Source organism: Stenella coeruleoalba, assembly GCF_951394435.1.
Source record: "Stenella coeruleoalba genome assembly, chromosome: 19".
Classification (NCBI taxonomy): domain Eukaryota; kingdom Metazoa; phylum Chordata; class Mammalia; order Artiodactyla; family Delphinidae; genus Stenella; species Stenella coeruleoalba.
The window spans coordinates 34011917-34028915 of NC_137165.1; the positions used below are offsets into that span (position 1 = coordinate 34011917).

Here is a 16999-nt window from a genome sequence, read left to right on the forward strand (position 1 = left end):
TTAGGAACTAAAAATCCTTTTGCTGCCCCTCAATTACCTAAGTAGCACCCTGAGTCTAATCTAATCCAAATGCTTATTTTTCAAATAAATGGTTGTGTTTCCTTATCCAGAAGTTTGATGCTGTGGCTTTCAGGGTGAAGACTAATGAAAGCAAACTGAATTAAAAAAAGCAAGGAACTGAATGTATTCCATTGTACGCATATACTGTATTTATTTATTCATCTGTCGATGGACGAACTGCTTCTACCTTTTGCTTACTGTGAATCATATTCTATCAACACAGATGTATAAATATCTGTTCCTGTCCCTGTTTTCAATTCTTTTGGGTATAATTTCACAAGTGGAATTGCTGGGTCATATGGTAAACCTGGGAAATTCTGATATTGTGCTGCAACACGGACAAAACTTGAGGACATTATGCTAAGTGAAATAAGCCATTCACAAAAAGGGAAGTACTGTATAATTCTGCCCTTGAGATATTTAAAAATGGTTGGCATGGCCAATTCTCTTATACCTTACCACAATTAAAAAAATAATAATTAAAAAAAGCGTAAGAAACGCTGTTATCAGTCTTGTAACTCCCACATTTCTGGCAGGGAGCAACTCTTGCAGATCAGCAAGCTAAGCCTTTGCATTAACAGCTTCCAAAGTCTGTGTACACGAAGCAGGCTCAGAGCAGGAGGTGCGCCCAGGGCAGGCTGGCTGGGCGTATGTGAAAGGAAATCTAGCGTCAACTGGGATGGGGGATGGGGTAACGCGAAAAGGAAGATCTCAACTTTGTCACAACATTCGCTTTCCTTAAGGATCGCCCCACTAGGATAAAGAATTCTCTGGTGACATGAAATCCTTGAGAGTCTCCTTTCCTTTCACAGTTCCCTCCCAATCAAAAATGCCCTTAACGTTAGGAATGCACCGTCTGCCCGCTCCTTTCTCTCATGAACCGCACCACTAGGACCTCGGCACCCTAAGCTTTCATTTCTCTTTTAAGATGCGTCTGGGCCCAGGCAAGGGCTCCGACCCCGCCCAGCGAGCGCCAGAACGTGTGGGCGGGAGGACTGCCTCGACCGCCCCGGAAGTCCCTGCCCCCCAGGCGGGCGGAGGCTCCTGGGCCTCGCGGCTTCGGATTGGCCGGAAGGTGGCGATGATGCGTTACGCGCGAGGTCTGGCTCCGCCCCTTCGCCCCTGCGCGCGGCGGGGCGGGGTGGGTGGTCCCTGGCGGCCATTACCCGGAACAATCCCCGGCCATTGGGTCAGGTGACCCTCGGCGGGGCAGGCGGGAGGCGGGGGAGGGAAGAGGGCGTGAGGAGGGAAGGAAAGGGAGGGGAGGAGAGAGGAGAAGGGCGGAGTAAGAGGGAGGGGAAGGGGGCGGGGTGGGAGCGGGTCACGTGATTCGGCATGGAGGCGGTGGCGGCGGCCGGGAGGAGCCGCCGGGGCAGAAGCCGCACTTGTTAGTGTGGGGGGAGGAGGAGGCCGGGGGACGCCAACACCGTCTGCCCGGGACGCCGAGGAGAAGGCGGGAGGGGGGTGGGGGCGAGATCGGGCTCCGACCCCCAGCCGAGGGGATGAGGGGAGCATGGGCGCCAAGGAGTCACGGATCGGATTCCTCAGCTACGAGGAGGCGCTGAGGAGAGGTGAGGGGGGAGGGGTCTGGGCGAGCTGCCGGGGAGGCCGGCGACGGGCTGCCCTGAGGGTGGGTGACCGGGGAAGGGGAGGGGAGCTTGAGGGCGTGGGGCCTGAGGCGGAAGGGAAAGGAGGCCACGATGGGGATAGCGTGGGGGAGAAGGGTCGGGTGGGAGCAGTGTTTGGGGATTGGGATCGTGTGTACGGGGGCGAAGCTTTCCCAGAGAGAGGGGTGTCAGGCGCTAGCAGGGCACTGCCCTTGCTCTGTGGTGGCGTTGTTATCCTGGATGTGTCCAGGGAAGTCCCTCCTCCTACCTTTTCTTGGGTGGCACCAGCCCTTCCAGCCCCCCTCATCCTTTACTGCCATTTTCTCCTATCACTCCTTCATAAACCCTCCAGCAACATCCTAACCTCCTACCTAACAACCCCGGCTGGAAAGGGAGAGGGGAGGCGCCTGCAAAGCCCTCCTTTTGCGAAGTAGAAGCCCCTTCAAGCCCCTTCCAATTGTAGTGTCTCCGCCTTTTCCAAGGGCTTTTGGCAGTCTCTTGGGGGCTGTCACCATCCCCTGCCTGCCACCCCCTCATCCTTTGAGCAGCTGACTTTGATAAGAACGACCTGAAATTGAGTTGTGTTTGAGGTGAGATGAGACTGGACAGCTGGTGTTGCCAGAAGACCTTGTCTTCGGTTTCATCGCCTCAAACATTGGTCAGAGCCTTTCATTGCACTTGATCCCCAGTTCTCATCCCCTCCTTCCCCATAAAATGGCATTCGGAAATCCAGCATTCTGATATTGTGTTATAGCTCCCTTTAGAGACCGGCCTTGCTGTCAGTCCTAGCCTGCTGCTTATTGGCTCTGATGCACTGTATGTTGTCAACCACCTCCAACCCCCTATCACTTACTCTGATACCGCTGTCCGTGATCACTAAGGCACACGCTAACTCGAAGTGTCAATTGCACGGTTTATGGCCAGAATGTGACTTAATTTTTCATGACTGGGATTTCTGTGTGTGTGTGTGTGTGTGTGTGTGTGTGCGTGTGCGTGTGTGCGCGCGCGTGCGCGCGCGCTTGTATTTATTTCTTTTCGACATTTAATGGATTTTCTTGGTAAGAAGTGAAAAACATTAAGCAGCTTAGGTGCTAGGCATTATTGGTAACAGGTTTCTAAGTCAAGAAACCAGCCGTGCTCCAGGTGATGGTTTTAGTAGCTGAAGATATAAAATAAAAAATCTAGATTACAAGACAGGCATTCAAAATGAGAATTTAATAGTGAACTCTTGTTCATGTGTAGGAAGGAAAGGGGTAAGTTCAGTGGGCCATCACCTGAAAATAGATACAGAATTTTGATATATTCTTGTGGACTGACCAGAATAACAAAAATATGCTTTTTAGGTCTTTTTTTTTTTTTTCCATGTGGAACAGAATGCTGATTGTTCTTAGGGACAATCTCACTTGAACTTTTTTCCTTTCTTCAATATGAGAAATATTCCAAATTCTTGATGTGTTTCCAGCTCTAGAAGGCTAGTCATTTCTGGGATGCTGTTGAACCTGACAGGTCTGACCTCAATTAGACAATGGCTTACATGGCATGAAAGAGGACATCAGTCAAACTGATTTCAGCTTCAAGGTTTAGAAGTGTTTAGTTTCTTAAGTTTGAGGGTGTTTTAGCTGGCATTAAGGAATTCTGAAATTAAACTTTTATCCAACTCTAGCCTGCCTACTTTCATATAAAACTAATATTCTACCTTTGTAAATATAAACGAAATTAATAGTTGGTGTATTTTAAAGTGATTTGACCGAAGGTATTTGTTCAATTTGTTAGGAAGTGTCTGCTTGTTGAATTTTAAAGCATATATTTGAAGAGGTAGCAAAATATTTGTTAAAACCTTATTTAACTGTTGTTTGAATGAATTTGTTTTATCATTTTTGCTGCAGAGGAAAACTAAGGCAAGAAAGAGAAGCAAGTTGATAACATAGCATTTCTAAATGTAAACCAGCAGCTTTTTCTTTTATAAAGTGGGTAGTTCTTTTGAATATGATACTGTTTACGCTAGTAAATGTCAGATTTTGATATAGAATTTTTTTTAGTAAGGTTATAGAAGGAATTAATAAAGCTTTTGATAGAGCTAGAAAATAGTTTGAGAACTTTTTTGGGGCATGTGAATAATGTAAATAGGTACTGGACCTTCCATCCTTAGTCTTAGCTGCTTGCTTATATTGTATAAGGTGAATGGGAAGGAGCAAAGGATTGGACAAATACACATTGTGTGTTATATGAATCATTGTACAAGTAAAAAGCAAGCTTGATAAACTACTGAAATACCTACTTGCTTGGAATACCTACTTAAAAGTACTGAAGTATACCTACTTAAATACCTGCTTAAGAAATACCTACTTAAAAGTACTTAAAAATACTGAAATACCTACTTAAAAGTACTGAGCACTAAGTAATGCCTAACCACAATTAGACAGTATTAAAAAAATATCAAGTACGTATTGCCACCTACAAATATGGAGTTACAAGCAGTTTATCTTGCAAAATGGGGCCTTGGAAATGGAGTGTTATGTGACAGATAACTCCTACTGAAAGGGCAGGCTAGTGACTTCTCATTTACATTTCAGAAGCTCTAGAAATTAGAAAGATTGGTTTTGCATACTATTTTAGCTACACTGTATATCAGTTTAATAAAAATAATTTCCTTAAAATATACCTTAACTTTTTTTTTTTTCTTTAAGGGAGATGTATTAGTGGTAGCTTTTACTTTTGGCTTGTATCTATCTTTCTTAAATAGAACACAAGCTTTCCTTTGAAGGCTTGACTCTGGTTCAATTGCATGTATTTTCTAAAGTACAGTATTACTGTACTTTATGGATAGTGAGAATTTCAGCATCTAAGTCCTTCATCTCTTTACTTCATTTCCTTATTGCATCTTAAGTTTGTGGCTGTGTATTTCTAAAAATGTATTCTAAGTGCTTGGAACATAGCAATAAAAAAACATTGAATGAAAGGAATTGCAGTTTAGAGCATTTCAGAACTCTCAAGAAACCTTAAAAAATCTTCTCCAGTTCTTTAATTCTTTCTTCCTGCTCCTCTCTTCCTTCCTTGCATCATTCTGGAAACAGAATTATAAGCCTTTTTTTTTTAAATTAAGAATTAGCTGAATTAAAATTGTCCTTAGCTTTTAAATTGTAGTAATAAAATACAGTAGGTAAATTTCTTCTAATCCCTTTCTTTAAGTAGAATTTGGCACTTGTATTAGACTAAGCAGCTGGCTGATGTCAAAAAGTTATGTTGTGGATTCACTTTTTCAAGTGTCTGTTTGCTCATACATTCAGCAAATTTTTACTGAGCTGTCTATGACTTAGACACTGAAGAAACAGAGATGACTAAGACCCCTCTCCTATAGCCTGGGTCGATGATCTCCACTGAAGTGTACAGTATATATTGTAAGGTGTGTGTAGGACTGTCCATGGCAAGTGGGAATAAAATATTAGAACTTCTATGTTAAGATTCTTTTTTTGTGTTTTTTTGATTAATGGGCATAATATTTTCAAAATGTAGTATATATGTATTTAATTTATAAATGATTAACATGCAGTATATTAAGTGCTCCAGTGCTATAGAAGGGAGTACTGTAGGAATGCGGAGTGTGTGTGGGAGTATTTGGTGATCTGGAAGTGCCCTATCACCATACTTATTTCATAGTATGTGCTCAATTAATTGTTTATTAAAGAATTTAATTTCCTAGTCACTTAAAGGTTGTTGTGTTTGCTAGTGGAATAATTAGGCATGTAATAGTTGAGGATTTCAGAACTTTTCATTTTGCTTATCCACCAACCCTAACATGCTCTAAAACATTGACTCCCCAACCAAGATTTTATTCTCCATGTTTTGTAGTATTAATATTAAAATTTCATTAGTATTATACTACCTATGATGTGATGTTAGCTGGTTTAGTATAAAATATTATTGTATAAATGGAAATTGAATTTCACAGTTGGTACCTTCTGGGATGCACTATTCTCTTTTATTAAAGCACTGATTTGCCTTCATCTAAATTTGCTAAATTTACGAGTGAACGCTCTAGCATTAGTGTGGAATGGTAGGTTTGGGTCAAGCCTTTTTCAAGTATGCCTCGCCAGCTGTTATTATATGTAAAGGAGGAAAACAGGGCAATTTTAAATTAGTCTGCTTATATGTAGTCACCTAAGTAGTTACAAAGGTTCTATTCTTCATAATCTCCAGTTTGACACTCCATATGAAGTGTCAGTGACAAAGAGGAGATAAATACACCAATGAACCCTGGATATGGGGGGGAATGAGCAGAATGAGGTGACATCACTTGATGGTTAATGGCCTCCCCATTTACCAAACTGGACAGCTGTTGTTTGTTGTTCATTGTTTGTCTTTGTGCTTGGTTAGTGAGACTTCACAGTGACAGCATTCAGGGTTGCCTTCCAGAAAGATGTGTAAGTCACTTAGACTTGGGAATGTGGTGAGCAACCAACAGCCAGGTGTTTTCTCAGGAGACAGGGAAGAATTTTGGCACTTGATTTTATGATAGGTCCCAGGAAAAGTTAGGGAAATGATTATTATTGTTGCTGTAGCTATAGAAAATCTGTTTTTGGAGCACTAGAGATTAATGCTGAGAGTTTAGAAGCTCCAATGTTAAACAGCTGCAGAGGTGAAGAGGTTTTTATTTATAAATTAAAAGTTGGTGGTTTGATAGTAGTACTGAGAAGGCTAAGATGGGACTGACAGTTGTTTTTTTTTTTAATATCTTTAAACTTTTAAAAAAATTATTAAAAAATTTTTATTTTTTATTGGAGTATAGTTGATTTACAATGTGTTAGTTTCAGGTGTACAGCAAAGTGATTCAGTTATACATATACATATATCTGTTCTTTTTCAGATTCTTTTCCCATTAAGGTTATTACAGAATATTGAGTAGAGTTCCCTGTGCTATACAATAGGTCCTTGTTGATGACAGTTCTTTCCATACTGTTTCCAGAAAGCATTGCTTCTCTTTTCAGGGCTTGTTTATGCTTCTGCTTTTACCTTTTGGGCTTCATGATATTTATGTTTAAATTGAGCCACCCACTCAGCCTCTTTCCTTTCTTCTAATAATAAAGAGCTCTTGGAGGTCAGAGGTGGATAGTTAATTACTGACCCAAAAGCCTGATAAAACTAGCTTTATGGTATTTACTGTTATAGTCAGAGACCTGTCTGTTAGAAGACCCATCTGTTCAAAGATAAAGGCTTTCCCTTGTCACCCCTTTTCATTAGGGATTTAATATTAACATAAGGCTCTTTTTACTTTAGAGGAATCCCAAGTTCATCACTATCTTGTGAACAAGGTTCAGGAAAATTGATGGTTGTTGGAGTCCTTGATACTGGACTGCATTAAGAGCAAATCTATGCTAAAATGAGGTTTTACTATACTATCTTTGCTAAAATGAAGTTCTCCTCTTTCATTTCTGTAAAGTTAGAATGTCTTAGCATCTTACCCCTTGCAGAAAAAACTTTCAAGGTTTGCTGTGGTGTCTTGCCTTTTCCTAATGACTTGTAAAAGAGTTTATAGAGATTGCATCGTGAAAAGGCCCTTCTATCAAGGTAGGCCTCTCCTAGTCTTTCCCGTGACAGTAAATGGCACCACTATTCCAACACAGTGGGTAAAGCCAAAAATCTATAGACATCCTTAGTTCCTCTCTTTCACTATCTGACCTAACCTCTTATCCCCAGTTTGAGTCTGCTGCCTAGTCATGTAGTTTGGTATCCAGTCCAGTCTGTTGACTTCTCATCTTCACTGCTACTACTCTAGTCCCAGCTGCCATCATCTCTTGCTAAGATACCATGCAGTGGTTTCCCAGTTTCACACAGCGGCCAGTGTAATCTTAAAATTCAAATCAGATCCTGTCATTCCTTTCTTCTCGGGCTGTTTTCCTCTCAGTTGGGAAAGGCTGTTTACAAATTTTCACATATCTGGCTCATTCTTCGTACCTGAAGTCCTAACTCTGGTTGCCTCAGCTTGGCCTTTTCTTATCATCTTATATGAAGTGGTCTTCTGTCAGTATTGCACTATTCTGTATAGTTCATAATTTGTGATTATCATGTTTATCATCAGTCATGATGCTGAATCCCCAGTGCCAAGATAGGTTCAGTGCCTGGTGTATTTTGTGCTCAGCAAATATTGCATGACTGGGTGAATATACAAATGATGGAGAGAAGATTTGGAGAACTGCATAATGTTTGTGAGGTTGGGGGGTAAAGAGTGGAGTATTGACAGGGATTGAGTATACTGAGCAATCCATCTCAGAATTTCTTTTCCTTTCATCAGCTTTAAAAATCTTTGAAAAAAATTGCTAAAGGTTTTGAATCATAGTTAAGAACCTGGGAGCCTTAAAAGTAATATGTAATTTTGTCTGTTTAGTTCAGATATTTAAGTTCATACCTAATAATGTAAAGTCCTGAGTAGTCATTGAGAGACTAGTATGGAGGTAAGTATTATGTTTATGAACTCTTAAGAATGTCTTTCAGTAATATATAATATTTAATAATTTTGCTCATGAAGTGATTTTTTTGAAGCGATTTATTTTTTTTATTTTTTAAAAAATTAAAAAATTTATTTATTTTTGGCTGCATTGGGTCTTCGTTGCTGCACGGGGGCTTTCTCTAGTTGCGACGAGCGGGGGCTATTCTTCGTTGCTGTGCGTGGGCTTCTCATTGTCGTGGCTTCTCTTGTTGAGGAGCATGGGCTCTAGACACGCGGGCTTCAGTGGTTATGGCACACGGGCTCAGTAGTTGTGTCTCGCAGGCTCTAGGTTGAGGGCTCAGCAGTTGTGGTTCAGGGGCTTAGTTGCTCAGGGGCTTAGTTGCTCCGCGACATGTGCGATCTTCCCAGACCAGGGATCGAAACTGTGTCGCCTGCATTAGCAGGTGGATTCTCAACCACTGCGCCACCAGGGAAGTCCCTACTCCATATGTTAATATACATCAGGTGTTCACTCAGTTCACCATATTAGAAAAAACTTTATCTGGAACTTTCTGGCCTGCTCCAATCTGTACCTTTTGCCTTTGTGCTTAAAGCATGGCTGCCATCCTGGGATCTTCCTCACCATTATTCTGGGGATTTCCTTCGCTGTCCTGTGTTGGATCCTGTTGTCTGTATTCTTTGTTTCCTCTTTCTTGATTTACTCTTCTATTTTGGTGGGACACCACTGCGCAGCTTGCGGGATCTTGGTTCCCTGACCAGGGATCGAACCCGCCCTCCGGGCAGTGGACAGGGATCGAACCTGTGCCCCCTGCAGTGGAAGCACAGAGTCTTAACCACTGGACCATCAGGGAAGTCCCCAGTCTGGTGCTTTTTTAAAAATAATTCTTATATCTCTACTTTTTAATTTCCGAGAGGCCTTCTATGTTTTTACCAACTAATTATTTTGAAGTTCCTTTTTAATAATCCTTATACTTAATCTTCAGTCATGTGGATCTTAATTTAAGGCTCAGGGCAGATTCACTGCAGTGTTCACTTAGAGACTGGGGTAGGAGGAAGACATTGCCCCAGAATACAGTTTTCAGGATCATATACCACTAGGGTATAAAACTCCATGAGGGTGGGGGCGTGTCTTACTCACTGCTGTATTCCTAGCACTTGCACAGTGCCTGTCACACATTAGCTAATCAATACATATTTGTTGAATGAGTGAATTACATATCAAAGCAATCTTTTCTAAAAACCAGATTGAATTTTTAGAGGAAAATTGGTTCGGATATGTGTGTGTGCTCATGTGTGTGTGCCCAGAGGCTTAAAACTCATGTTTTCTTATCTATAGTATATATGTATTTAAATGCATCTTTTGCTTTTAAAAAGTTAGTTGTATTAGGCATGTTATTATGTCATTTTTGGCTCTGCTTTAAAGTTGGTTTTGGAATCTGTTGGTGAGTAGCTGTGGTAGGAAGCTGTGGTGGGTTTGGAACAGTTGTTTGATTAATAAATTTGGTTTAGAGATTCTTTAGTTTATGTAAGCATCTATAAATGAAATCCTTCACTGTATAGAATTTTATAGATCAGAAGTTATTCATTTTGTCAGAGATGCTGACTTGAGAATACTTCTTTACAGCTGATTATGGAGGGACAAATTGCTTATTCTTTGTAGGCTTAGAGGTGTAGTAAGGAGCAATTACCTCATGGTGGAAACATTTTATATTGTCACATCGCTGGTACCATGGAGATTCAAATTGAAGTTGACAGATGATTGCCAAGCAAATATATTTATTTTTTAAAATTTTTATTTATAGCTGTGTTGGGTCTTCGTTGCTGCGCGTGGACCCTCTCTAGTTGTGGCGAGTGGGGGCTAGTGTGCGGGCTTCTCATTGCGCTGGCCTCTCCCGTTGCGGAGCACGGGCTCTAGGTGCATGGACCTCAGTAGTTGTGGCTCTTAGGCTTCAGAGTGCAGGCTCAGTAGTTGTGGCGCACGGGCTTAGTTGCGCCGCGGCATGTGGGATCTTCCAGGACCAGTGCTCGAACCCGTGTCCCCTGCATTGGCAGGCAGATTTCTAACCACTGCACCACCCAGGGAAGTCCCAAGCAAATATATTTAAATAATAAAGGAAAATAGGACATCAACTGAATGAACACTTGGCAGTGAATAACATCTCATAGAAAAATGTTCCATTTTGAGTGGAGCATGTTTCTTATATTATTTAAGTAGAGTCCAAAACTAAATGCAACTTCGGGCCCAAGCCAGAAACCTAGTCATCAGTTGAGACTCTTTCTTTCCTCTGTTCACATTTAATCAGTCACAGTGTCCTTTTGGTGCTACCTTCTTATTATCTTCTGTTTCTTCTCCACCTTTAAAGTTATTGCTTTAGAAAAGGGCTTCATCTGTCCCCTGGACTATTAGTCTCGTACCCCTCCAATCCATTATACATCTGGAATAGTCTTTCTGAAATGTACATCTGGTCATTTTACTCAAGTGCCTTTCAGTGGAAGGTACACATGGTTTGAAGTCAGTCTTTTTAGCATGGCAAGCCCTGGTAGCTTCTGTGATTTGGTCCTTGTCTGAATACTCTGTGCCTTTGAAAATGCTGCTTCCTAGATCCGGGAATGCCTCCCTTCATTACTTACATACAACAAAATCTCACTGTACAGCTTGATGAAATTTTAGGTATGTACCCAAGTAACCACCATGCAAAACCAAGATAAAGAACATTCCCACTGCCCCAGTAGGTTCCCTCCTAACCTCTCCCAGTTGATACTGCCCTTCAGAGGTAACCATTGTTTTGACTTCTATCACTGTAGATTAGTTTTGCTTATTTTTGAGTCTCGTATGAATAGAATCATGCAATATTTACTTTTTTGTGCACAGTGAACTCATTAAAAAAAATTGAATGTGAACTCATTTTTAAGACCAAATTTTAAGCCTTTTCTCTATGAAGTAAATTCTTGAGAAGATTACTAGTATCTTGAATTAGCGTCAATGTATTATTTTCATTTCTAGAAGCTGACATAGAGGCTGGCATGAAGTACATGCTTATCAATGAATTTACATGCATCTTTCTCCCTGAACTATCTGCCTTACTAGATCCTCATCCATCAAAACTAAACGCAGGCATCAAGTCCTTTTAGAAGCCTTCCCTGATATTGCTCCTACTTTCTCTCCTGCTGTAATATACTTTTATTATAGTAGTTATTCTGCTGCATTATAGCTGCTGGTTTAATTGGCTGTCTCCTCTACTTTATGTTGAGTTCTGAAATCCTTCAGAATGAGAGCTCTGGGGTCTAGAAGGTGCCTGGTAGGGCTTATTAAAATGTTGACTGAATGAATGGGACAACTTAGTGCCTTTTGAATAAAGGAGAAAGCTCACAGAATAAAGCTAGTAGTAATAATCTGGTAAATTGTATTTTTACAGGATAAATTATGGTTGTTTCAGGACATTTATGCAACTATTTAAATGTTCCAGGAATATAAACATTTAAAATTGGGTTAAAAACTGGCCTAAACTAAAATTACATGAATCCACAAAGCACTCTGTAGAAGATACGAAGGAAAACAGAAACATGACCTTATATGCAAGGAGTAGTAGATTTCTTTTAAAAATATTTATTTATTTAATTTATTTGGTTGCGCCAGGTCTTAGTTGTGGCAGGTGGCTCATTCGTTGCAGCTTGCGGGCTCCTTGGTTGCGGTTCACTGGTTCCTTTGTGGGGGCTCGTGGGCTCCTTAGTTGTGGCATGCGAACTTTTTTTTTTTTAATTTTCTAAAAAATCTTTATTGGAGTATAATTGCTTTACAATGGTGTGTTAGTTTCTGCTTCATAACAAAGTGAATCAGCTATATATATATATATATACATATATCCCCATATCTCCTCCCTCTTGCATCTCCCTCCCACCCTCCCTATCCCACCCCTCTAGGTGGTCACAAAGCACCGAGCTGATCTCCCTGTGCTATGCGGCTGGTTCCCAAGAGCTATCTATTTTACATTTGGTAGTGTATATACGTCCATGCCACTCTCTCACTTCATCCCAGCTTACCCTTGCCCCTCCCTGTGTCCTCAAGTCCATTCTCTACATCTGTGTCTTTATTCCTGTCCTGATCCTAGGTTCATCAGAACCTTTTTGTTTGTTTGTTTTTTAGGTTTCATATATATGTGTTGGCATATGGTATTTGTTTTTCTCTTTCTGACTTACTTCACTCTGTATGACAGACTCTAGGTCCATCTACCTCACTACAAATAACTCAATTTCATTTCTTTATGGTTGAGTAATATTCCATTGTATATATATGTGCCACATCTTCTTTATCCATTCATCTGTCGATGGACACTTAGGTTGCTTCCCTGTCCTGGCTGTTGTAAATAGAGCTGCAATGAACATTGTGGTCCATGTCTCTTTCTGAATTATGGTTTTCTCAGGGTATATGCCCAGTAGTGGGATTGCTGGGTTGTATGGTAGTTCTATTTTTAGTTTTTTAAGGAACCTCCATACTGTTTTCCATAGTGGCTGTATCAATTTACATTCCCACCAACAGTGCAAGAGGGTTCTCTTTTCTCCACACCCTCTCCAGCATTTATTGTTTGTAGATTTTTTGATGATGGCCATTCTGACTGGTGTGAGATGATATCTCATTGTAGTTTTGATTTGCATTTCTCTAATAATTAATGATGTTGAGCATTCTTTCATGTGTTTGTTGGCAATTTGTATATCTTCTTTGGAGAAATATCTATTTAGGTCTTCTGCCCATTTTTGGAATGGGTTGTTTCTTTTTTTGATATTGAGCTGCATGAATTGCTTGTATGTTTTGGAGATTAATCCTTTGTCACTTGCTTAATTTGCAAATATTTTCTCCCATTCTGAGGGTTGTCTTTCGTCTTGTTTATGGTTTCCTTGTTTATTTTTGTTTTTATTTCCATTTCTCTAGGAAGTGGGTCAAAAAGGATCTTGCTGTGATTTATGTCATAGAGTGTTCTACCTATGTTTTCCTCTAAAAGCTTTATAGTGTCTGGCCTAACATTTAGGTCTTTAATCCATTTTGAGTTTATTTTTGTGTATGGTGTTAGGGAGTGTTCTAATTTCATTCTTTTACATGTAGTGTCCAGTTTTCCCAGCACTACTTATTGAAGAGGCTGTCTTTTCTCCATTGTATATTCTTGCCTCCTTTATCAAAAATAAGGTGACCATATGTGTGTGGGTTTATCTCAGGGCTTTCTATCCTGTTCCATTGATCTATATTTCTGATTTTGTTCCAGTACCATACTGTCTTGATTACTGTAGCTTTGTAGTATAGTCAGGAGTCCGGGAGCCTGATTCCTCCAGCTCCGTTTTTCTTTCTCAAGATTGCTTTGGCTCTTCGGAATCTTTTGTGTTTCCATACAAATTGTGAAATTTTTTGTTGTAGTTCTGTAATAAATGCCATTGGTAGTTTGATAGGGATTGCATTGAATCTGTAGTTTGCTTTGGGTGGTATAGTCATTTTCACAATGTTGATTCTTCCAATCCAAGAACATGGTATATCTCTCCATCTGTTTGTATTATCTTTAATTTCTTTCATCAGTGTCTTATAGTTTTCTGCATACAGGTCTTTTGTCTCCTTAGGTAGGTTTATTCCTAGATATTTTATTCTTTTTGTTGCAGTGGTAAATGGGAGTGTTTTCTTAATTTCTCTTTCAGATTTTTCATCATTATAGCAATGCAAGAGATTTCTGTGCATTAATTTTGTATCCTGCTACTTTACCAAATTCGTTGATTAGCTCCAGTAGTTTTCTGGTAGCATCTTTAGGATTCTCTATGTATATTATCATGTCATCTGCAAACAGTGACAGCTTTACTTCTTCTTTTCTGATGTGGATTCCTTTCATTTCTTTTTCTTTTCTGATTGCTGTGGCTAAAATTTCCAACTATGTTGAATAATAGTGAGAGTGGACAACCTTGTCTTGTTCCTGATCTTAGTGGAAATGTTTTCAGTTTTTCACCATTGAGGACGATGTTGGCTGTGGGTTTGTCATATATGGCCTTTATTATGCTGAGGTAGGTTCCCTCTATGCCTACTTTCTGGAGGGTTTTTATCATAAATGGGTGTTGAATTTTGTCGAAAGCTTTTTCTGCATCTATTGATATGATTGTATGGTTTTTCTCCTTCAGTTTGTTAATATGGTGTATCACATTGATTGATTTGCGTATATTGAAGAATCCTTGCATTCCTGGGATAAACCCCGCTTGATCATGGTGTATGATCCTTTTAATGTGCTGTTGGGTTCTGTTTGCTAATATTTTGTTGAGGATTTTTGCATTTATGTTCATCAGTGATATTGGCCTTTAGTTTTCTTTCTTTGTGACATCTTTGTCTGGTTTTGGTATCAGGGTGACGGTGGCCTTGTAGAATGAGTTTGGGAGTGTTCCTCCCTCTGCTATATTTTGGAAGAGTTTGAGAAGGATAGGTGTTAGCTCTTCTCTACATATTTGATAGAAATCGCCTGTGAAGCCGTCTGGTCCTGGACTTCTGTTTGTTAAAAGATTTAAAATCACAGTTTCTATTTCATTACTTGTGATTGGTCTGTTCATATTTTCTGTTTCTTCCTGGTTCAGTCTTGGCAGGTTGTGCATTTCTAAGAATTTGTCCATTTCTTCCAGGTTGTCCATTTTATTGGCATAGAGTTGCTTGTAGTAATCTCTCATGATCCTTTGTATTTCTGCAGTGTCAGTTGTTACTTCTCCTTTTCCATTTCTAATTCTATTGATTTGAGTCTTCCCCCTTTTTTTCTTGTTGTGTCTGGCTAATGGTTTATCAATTTTTGTTTATCTTCTCAAAGATTCAGCTTTTAGTTTTTTTGATCTTTGCTATTGTTTCCTCATTCCTTTTTCATTTATTTCTGATCTGATCTTTATGATTTCTTTCCTTCTGCTAACTTTGGGGGTTTTTTTGTTCTTCTTTCTCTAATTGCATTAGGTGTAAGGTTAGGTTTTTTATTTGAGTTGTTTCTTGTTTCTTGAGGTAGGACTGTATTGCTATAAACTTCCCTCTTAGAACTGCTTTTGCTGCATCCCATATCTTTTGGGTCGTCGTGTTTCATTGTCATTTGTTTCTAGGTGTATTTTGATTTGCTGTTTGATTTCTTCAGTGGTGTTTTGGTTATTTAGTAGTGTATTGTTTAGCCTCCATGTGTTGGTATTTTTTTACAGATTTTTTTCCTGTAATTGATATCTAGTCTCATAGCGTTGTGGTCACAAAAGATACTTGATACGATTTCAATTTTCTTAAATTTACCAAGGCTTGATTTGTGACCCAAGATATGATCTGTCCTGGAGAAAGTTCCATAAGCACTTGAGAAGAAAGTGTGTTCTGGGTTTTTTTGGATGGAATGTCCTATAAATATCAATTAAGTCCATCTTGTTTAATGTATCATTTAAAGCTTGTGTTTCCTTATTTATTTTAATTTTGGATGATCTGTCCATTGGTGAAAGTGATGTGTTAAAGTCCCCTACTGTGATTGTGTTACTGTCGATTTCTACTTTTATGGCTGTTAGCATTTGCCTTATGTATTGAGGTGCTCCTATGTTGGGTGCGTAAATATTTACAATTGTTATGTCTTCTTCTTGGATTGATCCCTTGATCATTATGTAGCGTCCTTCTTTGTCTCTTTTAACAGTCTTTATTTTAAAGTCTATTTTGTCTGATATGAGAAGTGCTGCTCCAGCTTTCCTTTGATTTCCATTTGCATGGAATATCTCTTTCCATCCCCTCACTTTCAGTTTGTATGTGTCCCTAGGTTGAAATGGGTCTCTTGTAGGCAGCATATATATGGGTCTTGTTTTTGTATCCATTCAGCCAGTCTGTGTCTTTTGGTTGGAGCGTTTAATCCATTTATATTTAAGGTAATTGTCGACATGTATGTTCCTATTACCATTTTCTTAATTGTTTAGGGTTTGTTATTGCAGATCTTTTCCTTCTCTTGTGTTTCCTGCCTAGAGAAATTCCTTTAGCATTTGTTGTAAAGCTGCTTTGGTGGTGCTGAATTCTCTTAGCTTTTGCTTGTCTGTAAAGGTTTTAATTTCTCCAATGAATTTGAATGAGATCCTTGCTGGGTAGAGTAATCTTGGTTGTAGTTTTTTCCCTTTCATCACTTTAAATATGTCCTGCCACTCCCTTCTGGCTTGCAGAGTTTCTGCTGAAAGATCAGCTGTTAACCTTATGGGGATATATTAGTATGTTATTTGTTGTTTTTTCCTTGCTGCTTTTAATATTTTTTCTTTGTATTTAATTTCTGATAGTTTGATTAATATTTGTCTTGGCTTGTTTCTCCTTGGATTTATCCTGTATGGGACTTTCTGCACTTCCTGGACTTGATTGACTATTTCCTTTCCCATATTAGGGAAATTTTCAACTATAATCTCTTCAAATATTTTCTCAGTCCCTTTCTTTTTCTCTTCTTCTTCTGGGACCCATATAATTCGAATGTTGGTGCGTTTAATGTTGTCCCAGAGGTCTCTGAGACTGTGCTCAATTCTTTTCATTCTTTTTTCTTTATTCTGTTCTGCTGTAGTTATATCCAGTATTTTATCTTCCAGGTCACTTATCCATTCTTCTGCCTCAGTTATTCTGCTATTGATTCCTTCTAGAGAATTTTAATTTCATTTATTGTGTTGTTGATCATTGTTTGTTTTTTCTTTAGTTCTTCTAGGTCCTTGTTAAACATTTCTTGTGTTTTCTCCTTTCTATTTCCAAGATTTTGGATCATGTTTACTATCATTATTCTGAATTCTTTTTCAGGTAGACTGCCTATTTCCTCTTCATTTGTTTGGTCTGGTGGGTTTTAACCTTGCTCCTTCATCTGCTGTGTGTTTCTCTGTCTTCTCATTTTGCTTCACTCACTGTGTTTGGGGC

General features: G+C 39.5%; 1 protein-coding gene across 2 annotated transcripts in view; it reads left to right on the top strand.

Annotated features, from left to right (window-relative positions):
* Positions 1-1547: 1547 nt before the first annotated feature.
* The window catches only part of USP32 (ubiquitin specific peptidase 32), a 197871-nt gene continuing 182419 nt past the window's right edge, over positions 1548-16999 (top strand). For both annotated transcript variants that reach the window (XM_079905174.1, XM_079905175.1), the window contains exon 1: positions 1548-1631. In XM_079905174.1, coding sequence (XP_079761300.1) covers positions 1574-1631 — 58 coding nt within the window. In that variant the 5' untranslated portion in view covers positions 1548-1573. The remainder of the gene's footprint in view (positions 1632-16999) is intronic.